Here is a 16,349-nt window from a genome sequence, read left to right on the forward strand (position 1 = left end):
CAGGAGTGTGCAGAGGCAGAGCAGATGAGGTCTCCCCTACAGGAGATGCCTTCTCACCCTCCATGGGCCTTCTGCTACTTAAGAGAGTCTAGGAGCTGACATGCCAGGTGCCAAGAGGTTGACGCTCAGAGGCCAAAGTGACCTATGTCAATCTCACCCCAGCAGTAACGCATCACCTGACCTCCGTCACCTTTCACCCCTCCTTCTCCTTCATCATCTTAACATGCTTATATCCCCAGTCCTCTGACTTTCCCCCTCCCTTCTGTGAAGAGCCACAGAGGGAGCGACACCAATTTGCGTTTCAGAAAGAGCACTTCAACAGTCCAAACAGAGGATGGATTGTGGAGGGCCGGGAGCAGGGCAGGGGCTCAAGTGGTGAGAGGGAGACCAATTAAGAGGCTGGTGCTGTTATCCAGGCAAGAGATGATGAGGCCTAAATTACGACAATGACACTGAGGGGGAAGAGAAGATGGAAATGAGAGGTGTTAAGGAGCATCAGTGAGCCTGATTAGACGTGGGGGGTGAGGGGGCGGGGAGGAGTCGACGATGACTGGGAGGCTGCTGGCTGAGGACCTGGGGGACGGTGCTGTGGCTCACTGAGCCACAGAATCCTAGAGAAATGGGTTTGGGGGAAAGGTGATAGGTTTGGGGTTGAGCGTCTTGAGTTGGCAGAGAACTGTGGAGCAGGTGTTTGGGTGTTTGGCTCTGGAGTTCAGTGGAGACATCTGGGCTGGAGGCAGACATGGGGGAGTCATGGGTGGCAGCTGAAACCATAGGAGTGAATGAAACAGCCTAGGGGAAAGAAGAAAGAGATGTGGGAAGGGATCCACTGACATTTAAAAGGGGACTGCGAAGAAAGGGAGAGGAGCCTATGAAGTCACCTGAGAAGGAGTGGGCAGAGGGGTGGGAGGGAAGTCAGGAGAATGCCATGTCATGGAAACAGGAGACATTTCCAGAATAGAAGGAGTTGATAATGTCAAATGCCACAGTGCATGCAGAGGTTAGTGATCCAGGCTGGGGAGTTAGAACCATGTTCAAATTCAGGCCCCATCACTTGCTAGTTGGGTAAACTTGAGCAAAACTGACTAAACTCTAAGCCTCAGTTTCCTCGTCTGTGAACTGGTAATGATAATTATGCCTCTATCATAGTGTTGGTGAAAACAATAAATTAGCCAATATAGAGTGCCCAGCACAGAGCAAGTGCTCAATGCTAACTATCTTTATTATAAGCATTGAAAGGTGCTTTTCGAGAAGAGCTCTCAAGAGGCCATTGGTGACCACTGCCAGAATATTTCAGAGGACAGGGGTGTGGAAGTCAAACTGTAGCAAAGGGGAGAGTGAAAGGAAGTGAAGTAGTGGAGTCTATGTTCTAAGAACTCAGAAATGAAGGGAAGACAGGAAGGAGATGGGAGCTGGTATGGGGTTGAGGAAAGATTTTTTTTTCTTTTTTTTTGGGATGAGAGAGATTTGGGCATGTTTGCAGGATGAGGAAGGGGGGACAGTTCATGGATGGAGGGGATCCTGGGGAGATGGGCTCAAGCCCTGTGGAGGGGTCAGCCTGGGATGGGTGGTCCTGGCTTCTCCTCTGAGCCAAGAAGGAAGGGGATGAGGGTGGCTGGGAATCTTGATGGGTCTACAGGTGGGTTGACAGGAAGGTGAGGGAGCCCGTGATGGTTGGCCTACACTGTGAAGAATGAGATGTAATGAAGGGGCCTAGGGCAGGTAGTGAAGATTTAAAACACCTGTTGAAAAGAACAGATTAAATGGGATGGGGGTCAGGGTTCAGGGAGAGCAAGGTGTTCAGGAGAGGAACAGAGACTCTGGGGTGAGACTAGATGAGGGGCCAGAGATCAGTGTGAGAACAGGGACTCAGGGATGGGATGCGGCCCATGAAAGAGGCCTGAGGGGGTTGCGGGTGGGGCAGGGCTCCGTGGGGGGCTGAGTTCAATCAGAAGAGGGGAACACAGGGAGGAGACAAGGCTCCATAAAGGAACAAGGGCTCTGAGTGAAAAGAGGGGTTCTGGAAGAAGGTTGAGGGAGAACTGGAATCCAGTGGGAGAACAGGGTCTCAACAAAAGGACTGAGGATCCAAAAAAGACACCTGATCTGCAGTGGCCAGCTTCCCGAGCTCGTGTGCCCGGGGAGTGCCGGCTGCCTGGAGAGTCCCTGCAGCCCGTGGTCCTCTCCCAGACTGGCTCAGACTTTCCAGTCCTAAGCTGCACTGGAATCCCAGGCCCTGGTGGACCACTCCCCTTCCCCATACTCTACAGAGAGGAGCGGCAGGCAGCGGAGGGAGGCCGACGGGACAGCCAGGACACGCTCTGCCACGCTGCAGGGCTCCCACTCCACCGCCGCTGCGGAGCTGCCGGCTCCTCTGCAGGACACTGTGAGTTGCATGTTAACAAGGAAGCCCCCAGGGAGGTCAGGGCAGCCCTGGAGAAGCAGCAGGGAGCAGCAGAGTGGTGGCAAGGCTCCAGGGATGGGAGAAGAAGGGTTGGTGTTCTCTCCTCAGCCCTTTCTGCTGGACCCTTCAATCCCCAGCTTGGACATCCTCTAAGGGAGGGGGCAATCCAGGGCCAACCCAGAAGTCCTGAATCCTAGAAGCCTCCAACCTCCCCTTCTGTCTCCCACCCGCTCCTGCTTCCACTGTGGCCCTATCTGTTCCCTTGAGCTTTTGTGAGTTCCAGGAGAGCCCTAACATATGAACAACTTACCATAAAGGCTGGTGACACCCAAAGACACATGCAAGCTCAACTCTCCACACCTCTGAACATGCTGTGGTCTCTTCCTGGAACACCCTTAATCCTGGAACTTTCAAACTCGACTAACTTCAACTTCTCCACTGAGATTCTGCTCAGGTGACATTCGTCCTAGAAGTTCTGAGCAACCACTGGCCACCATCAGCCCGGTGTGTGAGGTGCTGCCTCTGGGCTCCCAAGGCTCCCAAGCCTCTCTCCTCTCATAGCCTCATCGCACTGTATTCTACCTGCTGCCTTGTCTATCCCACCTTTAAACGGCAAGCTCCTTCCAAGCAGCATCTGTGTCTTCATCTTAGTATCCACAGCAACCAGGAAATGCTCACTGAATGAATGGATGCGGATTAACTCTGTGGAATGTGGGCTTGGAGGATAACCCTAAGTCTACTGGACTTCTAGAACTTGTCTAGACTTCTCCGCCTAAAACTATAGGAGGGCTCAAGAAAACATGTCAAGGGATATGGGAGCAGAGCGTGAGGCAAAGAGGAAGGTTAATGGCAATAAGACTCCCAACCCTATCTCAACAGGAAGATGGAGACAGTGCGAGATGGATGAAGGCTCTATAAGAAGAAGGGGTTTGGGAGACTTCCCTGGTGGCGCAGTGGTTAAGAACCTGCCTATCAATGCAGGGGACACAGGTCTGAGCCCTGATCTGGGAAGATCCCACATGCCGCGGAGCAACTAAGCCTGTGTGCCACAACCACTAAGCCTGCACGCTAGAACCCGCGAGCCACAACTATTGAGCCCATGTGCCACAACTATGAAGCCCACACACCTAGAGCCTGTGCTCCACAACAATGAGAAGCCTGCACACTGCAACAAAGAGTAGCCCCTACTTGCTGCAACTAGAGAAAGCCCGCGTGCAGCAACAAAGACCCAAATCAGCCAAGAAATAAACAAATTTATTGAAGGAGGAGGAGAAGAAGAAGAGGAGGTTAGGACTCAGCCTCACCTGCAGACACCACAGAGGTGGTAAAAGACAGAGACAGGGTGCCAGTTATCACCTGCACCATCCACTCCTGGGGAGCCCTGGCCTGCCGCTGTGTCTGGAGCTCAGACTTCAGTGTGAACCCCAGCCTGGGGAAACCCACAGGACAGGCTCCCAAGCTCTTCCACAGCCTCACAGGTGTCCTACTGCAGGTTCCCCAGAACGACAAACACCAGCAGAGATATATTCTGGAAATAACTGACCTTCACATTCAAACAATATCTGGACCACCCAGATTTGGGCAGAAGAGAGGTCTGGAGAAGGCCTGGGGGCAAGAAGACTGCTTTCCAACTGCTGACCTCCCATCTCGGGGAAGCTACAGGCAGGGAGCACTGCACTGTCCTGTTCACTGCCTACCCTCAACCTCATTCTGCCTCCAGCTTCACGAGACAGAGGCCGGCACAGCTTGTCCAAAACAGCGGGTAAAGGAAAAGCCTTCCTGGCACTGACGTACAATATCAAAATAGAAGGGCCCCTTCACCGCACAGATGGGGAAACTGAGGTCCCAAAGGGACTCAAGGTGATACAGCGAGGTAGGGAAGAGCCTCCCTGCTGCAAGACCCTCCATGATGGCTCCCATCCAACCCTCTCCACAGCCCCCTGGGTGACAACATTGACGAGGGCTGAGGACCGTTCCCCACCCCCACCAAAGCCTCACCTGCAGATAGTGATAAGTCCTGGCTTTGGCCTTGGCCTCCGGACCCAGGAGCCCCTTGCTTGGCCCAGCCCCTGGGTATCCATCCCGGCCCTGGCTGACCATCATGGTATGCCAGGCACTTCGCTTGACCGATTGTCCATCCAGTGACATGGACATGCCCGTGCAGGCAAGACAGCGGCCTTCTGGCCCGCCCGAGCGCCCCTTGAAGCTCAAGTCCCGGTAGGACCCATCTGGAGCGTCCAGGCAGAAGGGACCACCAGGCTCCCCAGGGGGCCGCCCACCGGCCAGGAAGCCACTGTCACTGTCCAAGTTGTCATCGGAGCTCCACCAGCCCGCAGCCTTAGCCTGGTGCCGTCCATCCCCCTTGCGGTCCTTGCTCTTGCTCCTCTTGCCGTGCCGGGACTGGTGGTGGTGGTGATGGTGGTGGTGATGGTGGTGGTGGGAGGTGTGGGAGCCTCCGGAGCCCGGGCCAGGGTAGCTGTCTCCCCCAGAGCCACCTCTGCCCTCAGCCTTGGGCCCATTATAGTCCCGCTTCCCTGGAGCCTCCAGAGAGTGGGACTTGGCAAACAGCTTCTGCACAGAGTGAACCAGGTGCCGGATGCGGCTGGGGCTCTCGCTGCGGGCCTCCGGGGCACTGCCAGACCCTGGCCCTGGCCCAGGCCCAGCCCCTGCTGGGCCTCGCTGGTAGGGCAGCGTGTGGAAGCCATCTTGCTGAACTGGCAACTGCTTTTCAAACTGGTCCAGAAGTGTGGGAGGCAGGCGGGGGGCACCCTTGCCCTGTGGGTGGCCCACACAGTCTTCACAGGTGTCGAAAGGGCCCTGGCCAGGGTACATCCTGGGGAAGGTGCTGCTACCCCCCCCAACCCCGGCCCCTCCTGGCCCTCCCTCGGGGCCTACTGATGGCCCCTCACTCAGGCTCAGGGGCCCTTCAGGAGAAAGGTGTCCCAGGCCAGCTCTTGGGGCACAGAAGCGGGGCTCGGTGGAGAAGGCCTCCCCGGAGCCCAGCAGGTACGGGGCCCTGGCAGCGGGGCCCACGTCCATATGCTGCTGGTCGGCAAAGCGGGCTGGGCGGGGATGGCTGCCTCGGTCGCCATGATAACCCCTCATGGCCTCAGCAAGAGCTCTTCATAGTGTTGGGGGCCAGGCCCCAGGAACCTCCTGGGAAAATAGGGAGCAATGGGATTAGGACTGAACAACAGGCCACTTCACCTGAAACTATCGTTCATCAGGTATTCTTATAACCCTTTAGGTAATGCCTACCAATCTATTGTGATTAATTGTACTATCTGTCCACAAATGGGCTTAAAGCCTTTGTCATACTAGACAAAGACACTCATAACGGCACAAAATAATATCACCATCGAATGGCCATCATCAAAAAATCTATAAACAATAAATGCTGGAGAGAGTGTGGAGAAAAAGGAACCCTCTTGTACTGTTGGCGAGGATGTAAACTGATACAGCCACTATGGAGAACAGTATGGATGTTCCTTAAAAAAAACTAAAAACAGAATTACCATATGACCCAGCAATCCCACTGCTGGGCATACACCCTAAGAAAACCACAATTCAAAAAGACACATGCACTCCAATGTTCATAGCAGCACTATTTACAATAGCCAGGACATGGAAGCAACCTAAATGTCCATCAACAGATGAATGGATAAAGAAGACATGGTACATATATACAATGGAATATTATTCAGCCATAAAAAAGGAATGAAATTGGGTCATTTGCAGAGACACGGATGGACCTAGAGTCTGTCGTACAGAGTGGAGTCAGAAAGAGAAAAACAAATATTGTATACGTATACATGGAATCTAGAAGAATGGTAGAGATGAATCTACTTGCAGGGCAGGAATAGAGAGGCAGAAGTAGAGAATGGACGTGTGGACGCGGGGTGGGAGGGAAGGGAGGGTGGGATGAATTGGGAGATTGGGATTGACATATATACTCTACCATGTATAAAACAGATAGCTAGTGGGAATCTGGTGTTTAGCACAGGGAGCTCAGCTTGGCGCTCTGTGGTGACCTAGATGGGTGAGATGAGGGGGAGAGGGAGGTCTAAGAGGGAGGGTATATATGTTTACATATGGCCAATTTACTTCGTTGTGCAGCAGAAACTAACACAACATTGTAAAGCAGCTATACCCCAATTTTTTTAAAAAAAGCAAATATGATAAATACTTATTCACAAGAGGAAATGCCCTCAACCAAATGGGTTTTTTAAAATCCTCAGGTAACCAAAAATAAAAACAATAGTCAAACATACTAGCCATTAGGTGAACTAGCTTTTAACAAGCTGACATGAGGCAAATTGATCCAGCGCCACACCTGTGTCCCATCCCTACCCAATTCCAATGCTGTGACGAGCCAGGCCCCTGGGTCACAGCTCCCAGAAGCAATAACCAAAGAGAACACCAGACCCAAATCTACATATCCATCACGATTCTGCAGGAAAACCCCTCCCCTTCCTTCCACACCCAGCTCCTTCCATCTGGCTGAAGGCTCATTCTTCCTCCACCCCCCGCCCCCCCCAGGACTGAGATAGGAAGGGATAACCTGAGATGACTCCTCCTTCCTCTTCCAGGTTCCAAATATTCCCCGATGAAATTTCCCCTTTTGCCTTTTACCACCACCCCCCTTTCAGTAGTGGGGAGTCATGACACAAGGAGAAACATAAAGAAGAGGAACGCTGGCTTTTTGAGCAGCATCTAAATCCTAAACTGGGGTTAGAACCCAGGAGTTCCTCCTCCCAGGAACATTGGGCTGGCAGGGCAGGGAGGTGATGGAGAGAAAGCGTTGGAACCAGTGCCCCTGGCCCCCATCCCGGGCTTGAGAAGGCTACAGGACAGAGAGGTCAGCTCTCGGCAAGAATTGCCTCCAATCAGGACTCCAGAGCTGCCAGGACAGGAGCTACAGCAGGAGGGGGTGCCAGCAGGAGGGACAGGGACTGAGGAGCTGGCAGACGGCGCCCTCCCTCATCCCAGACCAGGCTCCTGGGCCATCTGCTGACTATGAGGGGATGACAGCCTCAAAGACTCCAGACAGCAGCACCTCCAAGGCTCATCCTCCCTTCCTCCCCACCACTGCCTCCCCATAGCCACCATGTTCCAGACTTCTTCCAGATCCTGCTCACAGCTCATCTCTGAGCACTTGCTATGTACCAGGTACTGTGCATACTTAATATTTTCTAATCCCACTGAAATCCTATGTGTAGGCATTATCCACATTTACCCATGAGAAAACTAAGCTCAAGATGGTAAGGTCACAAAGCCAGTAAGTGGATGAGTCACTTTGAATCAAGATTCAAACCCAGGTTATTCTGATTTGAGAACCCCAACTCCCAGACTCTCCTACCACTCACCATCCGGGGTGTCCCATCCTTGGTGTCAGGATCCCCACCGCCAGGCAGAATCCTAACTTCAGAAGGCTCAGGACCACTGGCTCCTGACCGAAAAGAAAAGGGTTGTAAGCAAAGAGGAAAGCGAATCTCCCAGAGCCCTTAGAGGACTGGTCTCTGGCCTTGACTGTTTCCCTGCCCAACCCCCCAAACCAGGACTGATTGGATCCCCCATGATGCAGAGCCTTTGGACCCCCAGGGAAATGAAGTTGGCTTCATTATGCAAATGCATGCAAATAAGCTTACAGGTTGGACTACCTCCAACTGCAGGTGTCGGTGTGATCTGTCCATGGTGCTGAACCACTGCATTTTTTTTTTTTTTTTCATTGCCCTCAAATATGATTTCACTTCACAAATATTTGTTGAGCAGCCACCATAACCAGACTCAGAGTGAGATGTGTATAGAGGTGATTTAAGTGTGGTCCCTGTCATCGAGCGGCTTACAGTCTAAGAGAGGAACAACCTCTCAAATGACAGGGTTATTTTAGGTCCCTGTATTTTTGCACAAGTTGCTCCATCCTCCTAGAATCTCCTTTCATCCACCCCCCCCCCCAACCATTCCCCTGGCCAACACTTATTCATATTAAACTCACCTTCCCTCGAAGACTTTCTGTACTCTCATTCTGGGTTATGCCTCTCTATTGGGTTTTTATAATACCCTGCACTCCCCCCATGAAAGCAGCTATCACACTGCACTGAAACTGTTTTAGTTTCCTTCTTGCCAACTAGAATCTGGTCTTCTGCAGGATAGGAACCAAATTCTATTTATCGCTGCATCTCCAGCACCTAACTCAGGGCTTTGCCCAGAGCTGGAAATTAATAAATGTTCTCTAAGTAGATGAATAAATGCCTGTGCTGGAAAGACGTACCAAAATGTTAGGCCAGTTAAGAGGAGGGCAAGAGAAGATCCAATAGAGGGAAATTGAGGAAGACTTCCCAGAGGAGAGTGTGTTTGAGATGGATAACAAGATGCCTATGTGAAAGGGAGAGAGAATTCCCGCAGAGGAAACAGCAGGCACAAAGGCAGAAGAGGTGGGCAAATAAGGAATCCTGAGGAGTGGGTTGAGAGAGTCCCAGCAGACATTTGGGGTTTGGAAAACACTGGGAAGAAATGGGAAAGAGAGAGAGTCAGAAAGGAAGACGACTCTGAAGTTTGCAGCAGCCGTGACTGGAAGACTAATGATGCCATTATTAGACACAGGGATGTCAGGAAGACGAGCTAGCTTTGTGGGCATGATTTATAGTAGTGGGAGAGACACAGTCAGACAACAAGAAGAACTTCCTGACCCTGAGGGATGTGAGACAATGAGGAAGACTGTGAAGTCTCCTGGGGATCTTCCATAGAGGGGAGGGTAGGACATGCCCAGCCCCTCGCCCACACTGTGGCCTGGGCTGGAGAAGCTGTTGGTTATCCTGCCTGGAGGGCAACTGGGGTGCCCTCACAGATATCAGCTGCCTGGCTCTAGATGACAATTCTTCTCCTTTTCCCCTCTCTAGGGAAACGGAGGGGACTTCAGGCCAAAATGGCCTCTCAAGCAGTTGTTGGAAAAGCAACTGGAAGCCTCTCCCCACCTTGGAAACAAGCTTTGATAGACTGATCTTTCATCCATGGCATGGTCCTCCTCTTCCTGCCCCAGGCAGGACACATGTCTGAGAGTCACAGCACAAAAGACCACTTCGGCAGAAACCCAGATCATCCCATTTGCTTTGTTTGTGGCCACATCAAGCCTGGGAATATCCACACCAATGGTGGACACTCTCAGGTTTCCCCCCTTCCCCCACCACCCCACAGGTGCTGCTGCCAGCCACTGAGCCTTCCTCAAGATCTTATCAAATTCAGTCCCTTGAGCATCAATCCATGTTCTCTCAGCTCTAGTCTCAGAGGAGATGGGCCCCTATATGTGCTCCTCTCCAGATAAACCACTCCCAATCCCCTTACAGGGTAGTACTTGCTAGTGGAAAAAGCACAAGCCATAGACCAGAACGTGTGTGACACTGGACAAGTGACCTACCCTCTCTAAGCCCAATGATACCTGCTCACCTGTCTCCAAGGATTTTAGTATCAAGTGATATAATGTACGTGAAACCACTCTATAAACTCTAAAAGATTACCCAATATAATCCCTCATGTGAAGCCTTCATTTTGGATTTCCAAAATCCCCAATGTGCAAATATTAAACAATACAATCAAATCCAAATTACTGGGAGAAGAAGATATCCAAGTCATGGATTTTCTAAAGAGAAGATTTAATTGATGCAGATTTGATTATATAAACCTCCTCCTATATACCACGCTTGTGATCACGTTCCTTCTGCTGCCACCCCATTATTAAACATAATCAATAGGAAGGAAAAACAAGCAAGGAGGGGACTAATAATCCAATCCATCACGAAGTCCTATGGCTTTTGCTTCCTAAAAATAGATCTGCCCACTTATTTCCATATCTACCAATTCATTGTCGGCTGACTAGCCAAAACACATTCTCAACCTCCTTTCACCTTTCCCAGCCTCCCTTGTACCTAGAAGCCACATGATTCACTTTTAGCTAATGATATACACATAAAAATCTAATGAGGGTTTCTGGGAGAGATTTTGCCTTTACAGAAAAAGGGGTGGGGCTTACTAGTACCATCCTTCTTCCCTTTCTTTTCAGCTTGGATACAATCATGATGCCTGGAGCTAGGGCAGCTGTCTTGCCACCATGAGAGAAAGGCCTAGAGAATCACAGAAATGCTGGCTCTGGAGTCATTGAGCCATGGAATCAACATAAGCACTTGCCATCCTTCAGGCCTAAATGCAGGAAGGAATAAATTCCTCTTTATTTAAACCACTGTTGGCCAGATTTTCCATATTTGCAGCAAAAAACACTGCTAACTAATCCAACTACCTCAGAACATCATCTCCTGCCTGGACATCTGCAAAAGCCTCCTAAATGGCCTCCCTGCTTCCGCTCTTACCCTGCTCCAATCCAAATGGTCATTTGGAAACACAAATCTGATCATGTCACTTCTGCGCTTAACACTCTTCACTGGCTTATTGATGTTCTTAGGATAAAATGCCTTAACCAGTCCAACCAGGCCTGCAGGCTCTGGCCCTTCTTGGGCTTCCAAAATCCGCTCACAACACGCTCCCCCTTGCTTCCTCTGTTCCAGCCAGGCCAGTCCCATGATCCCTCCCATCACAGGGCTTATTCCCCCCATCCAGAAAGCTTTTCCCACCCACCTCTGCCTTGCCAACTCCTACACACCCTTCAGATCTCAGCCCAGTTGTCGCTTCTCTGGGGAAGCTTTCTCTGGCCTCCCTGACTAGGTCAGATCTCCCTGCTGCTTGCTCTCAAGGCACTGTGTACCTCTATAGCTCTTCTACCATTTTCAATTTGTGTGATTCAGAAACTGTCTCTCCCATTAGAAAGTAAGCTCCATGTAAGTGCAGGAATTTCATCCATTTTATTCACTGCCTTATCCCCCCACTCCTAGAACAATGCTTGGCAGATGGCAGGTGTTTGCTGAGTGAATGTGAGCCTATAAAAAACAAGGGCCCTTTCGCTTATGACATTTTAATTCCCACGACATTGCCGAGGGATAGATATTATCCCCACCTCCCAATTTACAGAAGAAACTGACACTTGGAGGGGCTAACTGACAGTCTCAAGGTCATACAGTTGGTGGCAAACCCAGAAGTCAAACCCAGTGTAGCATCACTCCAAGGCCTTAGCTTTTCTCCTACTTGTGCTGCTGCTCAGGGAAGCCAAACTGATTAAACGCCATTCTGAAGGAACACAGTAATGAAGTTGCTTTAAAAAAAAAGAAAAAAGGAAACAAACAACTAAGAACCTCACACACACCACACATGCCAGAGGTAACCAAAGTGTGGTTTAGCCTTTTCCTCTGTGTGGTGAGTACTGAATTTCTTCCAAGTCCAAGGTCAGATAAGCGCAGAATAAAGGAAGCTCCCTGAAACCCTCTGATAACTCTGGGTGCTGGGGTTACTTTCCCCCATTTTATTGCACCAAGTCATCTATCTACGATTCCAGGACACAGAGAGCTGCCCAGATGGCAAACCTCTGGGCCCAGGGAAGCAGCCACTTTTGTGACTGCCTGTGACTGGCTGGGAAGCGGGGAGTGAAGGAGGCTAGGAGGGTGCCATGTGTGACACATTCTCTGATGCTGCTCACATCTATCTGGGATTGGAAGAAGTGGCACACATGCCGTCACCAAGAAATTACCCAATTTAGCACCAACTACACAATCCAGCAATTAGTTTCTTAAACCGGAACTTGCTGGGGGCTGCCAGGCTGGCAGGGTTGTTGTTACAAATCTCACTGGGAAACCAGCTGTGTAATTCGCCAGGAGGTTGTCACTGCCCCAAGCAATTACCTTCCAGAAAAAGAATGGAAAATGGAGGAAGGAAAAGGGCTGCAGAGGAAGGAGTCACAGTGCTTTCTTTTCCTCTCCCCCAGGGCCCTGCCTGGCCAAACCAGCTGATTTTCCTTTCTTGAGACCTGGGTGACTCCCAAACTCCCTGGATCAAAGCAGTTACTGGTATAGCCTCTGTTGTCAGACTTTTGGGGTTCAAATCCCTTTCCATTCACTTACTAGCTATGTGTACTTGGGCACTGATTCACCTCTCTCAGCCTATTTTCTGTTCTGCACGATGGGGATGATATGAGAGCCCTGAGAAAGGTGTGAAGGATGGGACGGTTAACCAGGTAAAGTATATAATACTGTACCTGGCACATAGGGAATGCTCAATAAAGGCAGCTATCAGTATTTGTACTTTCTTTTGTATGACTTCTTCCACTGGTTTACAGTGTGACCTTGAGCAAGTCACTTGATCTCTGGGACAATCATATAAGACCAAAGGTATTCTACTGGAAAAAAAGCAGCTGTTACTCAAGATTGTCCACACCTGGGCACCCAAGGGTCAAGGTGCCTTCAACAAAGGCCAGTGTCTCAGAGGTTGACACAAGTGATGCTTTGGGCAAAGATAAAGATTTCAAAACTCAAACATTAACTGCTTCATGCCTTCCCCAACAAGCTGGACATGATAGTCCAGTTGGCAGCAAAGGGGTATAGTTGCTCTCTTGCTGGGGATCAGCCTTCTCTCGTCCTCTCACACTGGCACCTCTGAGGTCATCCCCATACCAGTTCCAACACAGCAGAACTTACAGTAAGTGAGGCCTGCAACTCATTTGGCTGCCGTAGGCCTGGGCTCCTCCACGCCTGTGGGTGCTATGTGTGCCCTTGTTCCCTGTGTCAACCTAACCACAGTGGCTAGGATTCTGCCTCAGTTTCCCTTTTCAGTCCTCCTCCACCCCCTATCCTGACAGCAGCTCAGAGGCGGGGGATGCCTGTCCACTGTGAAGAGGCCAGCTACTGGGGAGCCCTAACACAGAGCCTCTGACCTGTAGCCCACGCTCCATGCCCACTGATAGGCATTCCTCCTCCGGCCCCTGCCTTCTCCTGCATCTGGTGCTGTCTGAGCCCCCTTGGCCATTTCAGCACTGGCTTTGCTCAGCTGCCTGCAGCAGGATCTCTGTAGCTGGGCTGGTTTCCTCACCCCCCGGGCCTCTCGTAACTTTGCGACCCAGCTCCGTCACTGAAGACTCAGAATGCCTTGTGCCCAACCCCCACCCTAAGGACCCGAGAAAAACCTTCTCTTCCTCTCACTGCCCCAGAAAGCGGAAAGAAGGTACAGGAGGGAGGTTTGGGATCTTTTTCATTCACCTTTATGACTTTATTGAATCAACTCTTCCTGGGGGGTTAGGGTAGGAATTTTACAGAAAATGGGCCTACTGATCCAAAACACTTGAGACACAGGAAGATCCAAGTCTAAACCCATCTCCTGACCCACTGGACAGTGCTCAGCCTGTGAGCAACCCACATGACCTATAATCTCTTTGAACAACCCACCTCAGGGGGCTTTGTACTTGATGTTCTCTCTGCTGGAACACTCTGCCCCAGATATTCCCATGGCTTCCTCTGTCTCATCTTTCAGGTCTCAGCTCAGAGAGGCCCTCCCTGACCACTCTCTAACTAAAGTCGAGTTCCTTCCCCCAGGAATGCTCTACATCATCTGCTTTCATTGCCCTCAGAGCACGACTGCTCTTTGAAATTATTTTCTTTATCTATTACGTGTTTACAGTATGTCTCCCCATAGCAGACTATAAGCCCCAGGAGGGCAGGGACTATGTTTGTCTTATGTGCTGCAGTATTCTAAGTGTCTAGAACAATGCCTAGCACTAACAGGTGCTCAAAAAAGCATCAATTGCATGAATGAAAGTCTTCACTTTCCACTCTGCTCCTGTGCCCAACAGCCCACAGAAAGGGCCTCCACTCCTTTCCCTCTAAGGGCTCTGTAGAGCCCCTAAAGGATTTGGTATGAGAAATCCCGCCACCAAACCCAGCCATGTTCATCATGTTTATCCAGCCCCTCACAACTGGCTCTCCAGATGTGCGCCTTTGCAGAGTTCAAGGAAGGCAGTGAGGGGAAAGAGGAATGAGCGGGGAAAGGTACCCTTCCCACACTGCAGAGCAGAAGGAGGAGACTGTGAGGAGGGAGTCTCCCAGTCCTGAGTAGATCTCTTCCTCCAGACTCTCTGGACCCCAGCTCCTCTCCCAGCTGGGGCCATGTGGCCAAGAGGCACCAGAAGCAAAGTTCAGGCTTCCCAGAGCTGCCAAAGGCCCTATGATATACAGTCCAGCCTGATCAGCCTCCGCCCTCATATGCCCTAGCTACAGCCACAGCCAACTGCTTTTGGCCCATTCTTCCATTTCTGTCAACTGATAAGTCCTCAGGCTGTTCTGCCTGTCCATGCTCCCCCTCCTGAAGGTCTCCAGGAGCCTGCTTTGGCAACATCATCGCAGCCCACTGCTGAGAGGCAGACTCCCAGGACTAGACTCCTACAGGACCCTGGTCAGGAACGGCTAGCGAGAGAGACTGTGGGTTCTGGGCCTTGAGTTACACCGTTTGGGTTCACATCCCAGGTCCACCAGTTACTAGACATGTGACCTTAATTAAGGAAGTCCCTGCATCTCTCTCTAGTTCAGTTTCCTCACCCTTCAAATGGGGGCAAGCCTAGTTCCTTTATCACCATGATGTCATGAGGATTAAAGTAATGCAGGTAAAATAGCACAGTGCTGAGGGTTAGCTCCTGACAACCAGGGAGAAACCACTAAAATACGTGCGATCTGGAAGCAGGGCCTTTGAGAGGGTTTCTCAGACAGCCTCGGGCAGAGGCTGATCCATACCTGAGCCAGGTACGGATCAGCGATCCAAAACTCTGAAAACTCATTTGTTTGCCTGAGTTCCTTAGAAACACCTCCCAACCCTTGAGCGTGCCGAAGACAGCAGAGAAGCCCCAGTGGCCAAAGATGATGGCATCTGAGAGAACTAGAGACCCCACCAATCCCCGCAGCCAGGGCTGGTGATCTCTCTCCCACCTCCAAGGGGAGGAAAAGGCCAGTGACCTTTTGCTGGGTATTGGAAAGACAATCATCTGCTTCCAACCATTTTATCTCAGCCTACCTGCATGACCATGAGTCTCAATTTTGTCATCTGTAAAATAGGGTTAACAATACCTACCTCCTAAGGTTGTAGCAATGAGTAAATACATTGATCTGCCCAAGGCAACATGTTTGCACATGTTGGTTTCTCCTGACTTTAGCACCCTAGCGTATTCTTTTATTTGTATGTGTTTGATGAGATCTGGGATGATGCTGCCCTGGCCTCCAGGATGCTGCTAGACCTGAAGCTGCTGGGACCATCAGAAAAACAACAGATAGGATCCCAAGTTCATGGCAAGGGTCCATTGGGCAGCAGCTTCTCAGCCAGGCCAGGCCTATGGCCTGTCCTACTCTTCTAGTTCAGGTGTCTGGTTCCCCTATGAAGCCTGCCTCCTGGGTTAGCACGCTGTCCTGTAAGCTCTCTACGTGTGCTGGGATAGGGGCTGCCTGCACCAGGGCTTGTCTTCTCTGGGCCTCTCCCACAGGAGAGTCAAGCACAGAGCTGCTCATGAGGGCTAGTTGGTTGGCTAACAACCAGGTCCACATGGTGGCACCTCCCACCCCTCAGCTCTGCTTGATCCTCCCCAAGCATCCAGGGTGTCTTAGCCCCTGCTCTCCTCTCTGGATTTCTGGGCTTAGCAAGAGCCAAAACCACAATGGGAGAGAGTATGGGGAGAGGAGTCAGCACAGACTCTGAGATTCTTCCATATGGAAAGCCTGTCATCCCAACTTTGCCTCTGATGCAGTTCAGGTATCCTCTCTTCCAAGAAACCTCACCTAAGAATGCCCTCCCCATCTATCCAAGGACACAGTTGAAGTATGGGACCCTAAAGAAGGGATAAATATTTGTGCGCAGGCTGTGAGCTCCTTGAAAACCAGGATTCCTCTGATCTATCTCTGTATAAACAACACCTGGCATATAATAGATGCTCAATAAGTTCAAGGTCAGTAAGTGAGCCATCAAGGAGTACTGCCCCTTTCCTGGGGCATAGAAATAGGCAGAGAAATGGGAGAAAGCATGAGGGAAATGACTCCCT

The 16,349-nt window shown here is 50.9% G+C and overlaps 1 protein-coding gene across 1 annotated transcript in view; it reads right to left on the reverse strand.

Moving 5' to 3' along the window:
- Positions 1-5,509, reverse strand: part of DLGAP3 (DLG associated protein 3) — a 36,993-nt gene extending 31,484 nt beyond the window's left edge. Inside the window, exon 1 of the mRNA XM_057745126.1 lies at positions 4,403-5,509. Coding sequence (XP_057601109.1) covers positions 4,403-5,509 — 1,107 coding nt within the window. The remainder of the gene's footprint in view (positions 1-4,402) is intronic.
- Positions 5,510-16,349: the final 10,840 nt, after the last annotated feature.

This window comes from Hippopotamus amphibius, chromosome 1 (genome assembly GCF_030028045.1).
Source record: "Hippopotamus amphibius kiboko isolate mHipAmp2 chromosome 1, mHipAmp2.hap2, whole genome shotgun sequence".
Taxonomy (NCBI): Eukaryota; Metazoa; Chordata; class Mammalia; order Artiodactyla; family Hippopotamidae; genus Hippopotamus; species Hippopotamus amphibius.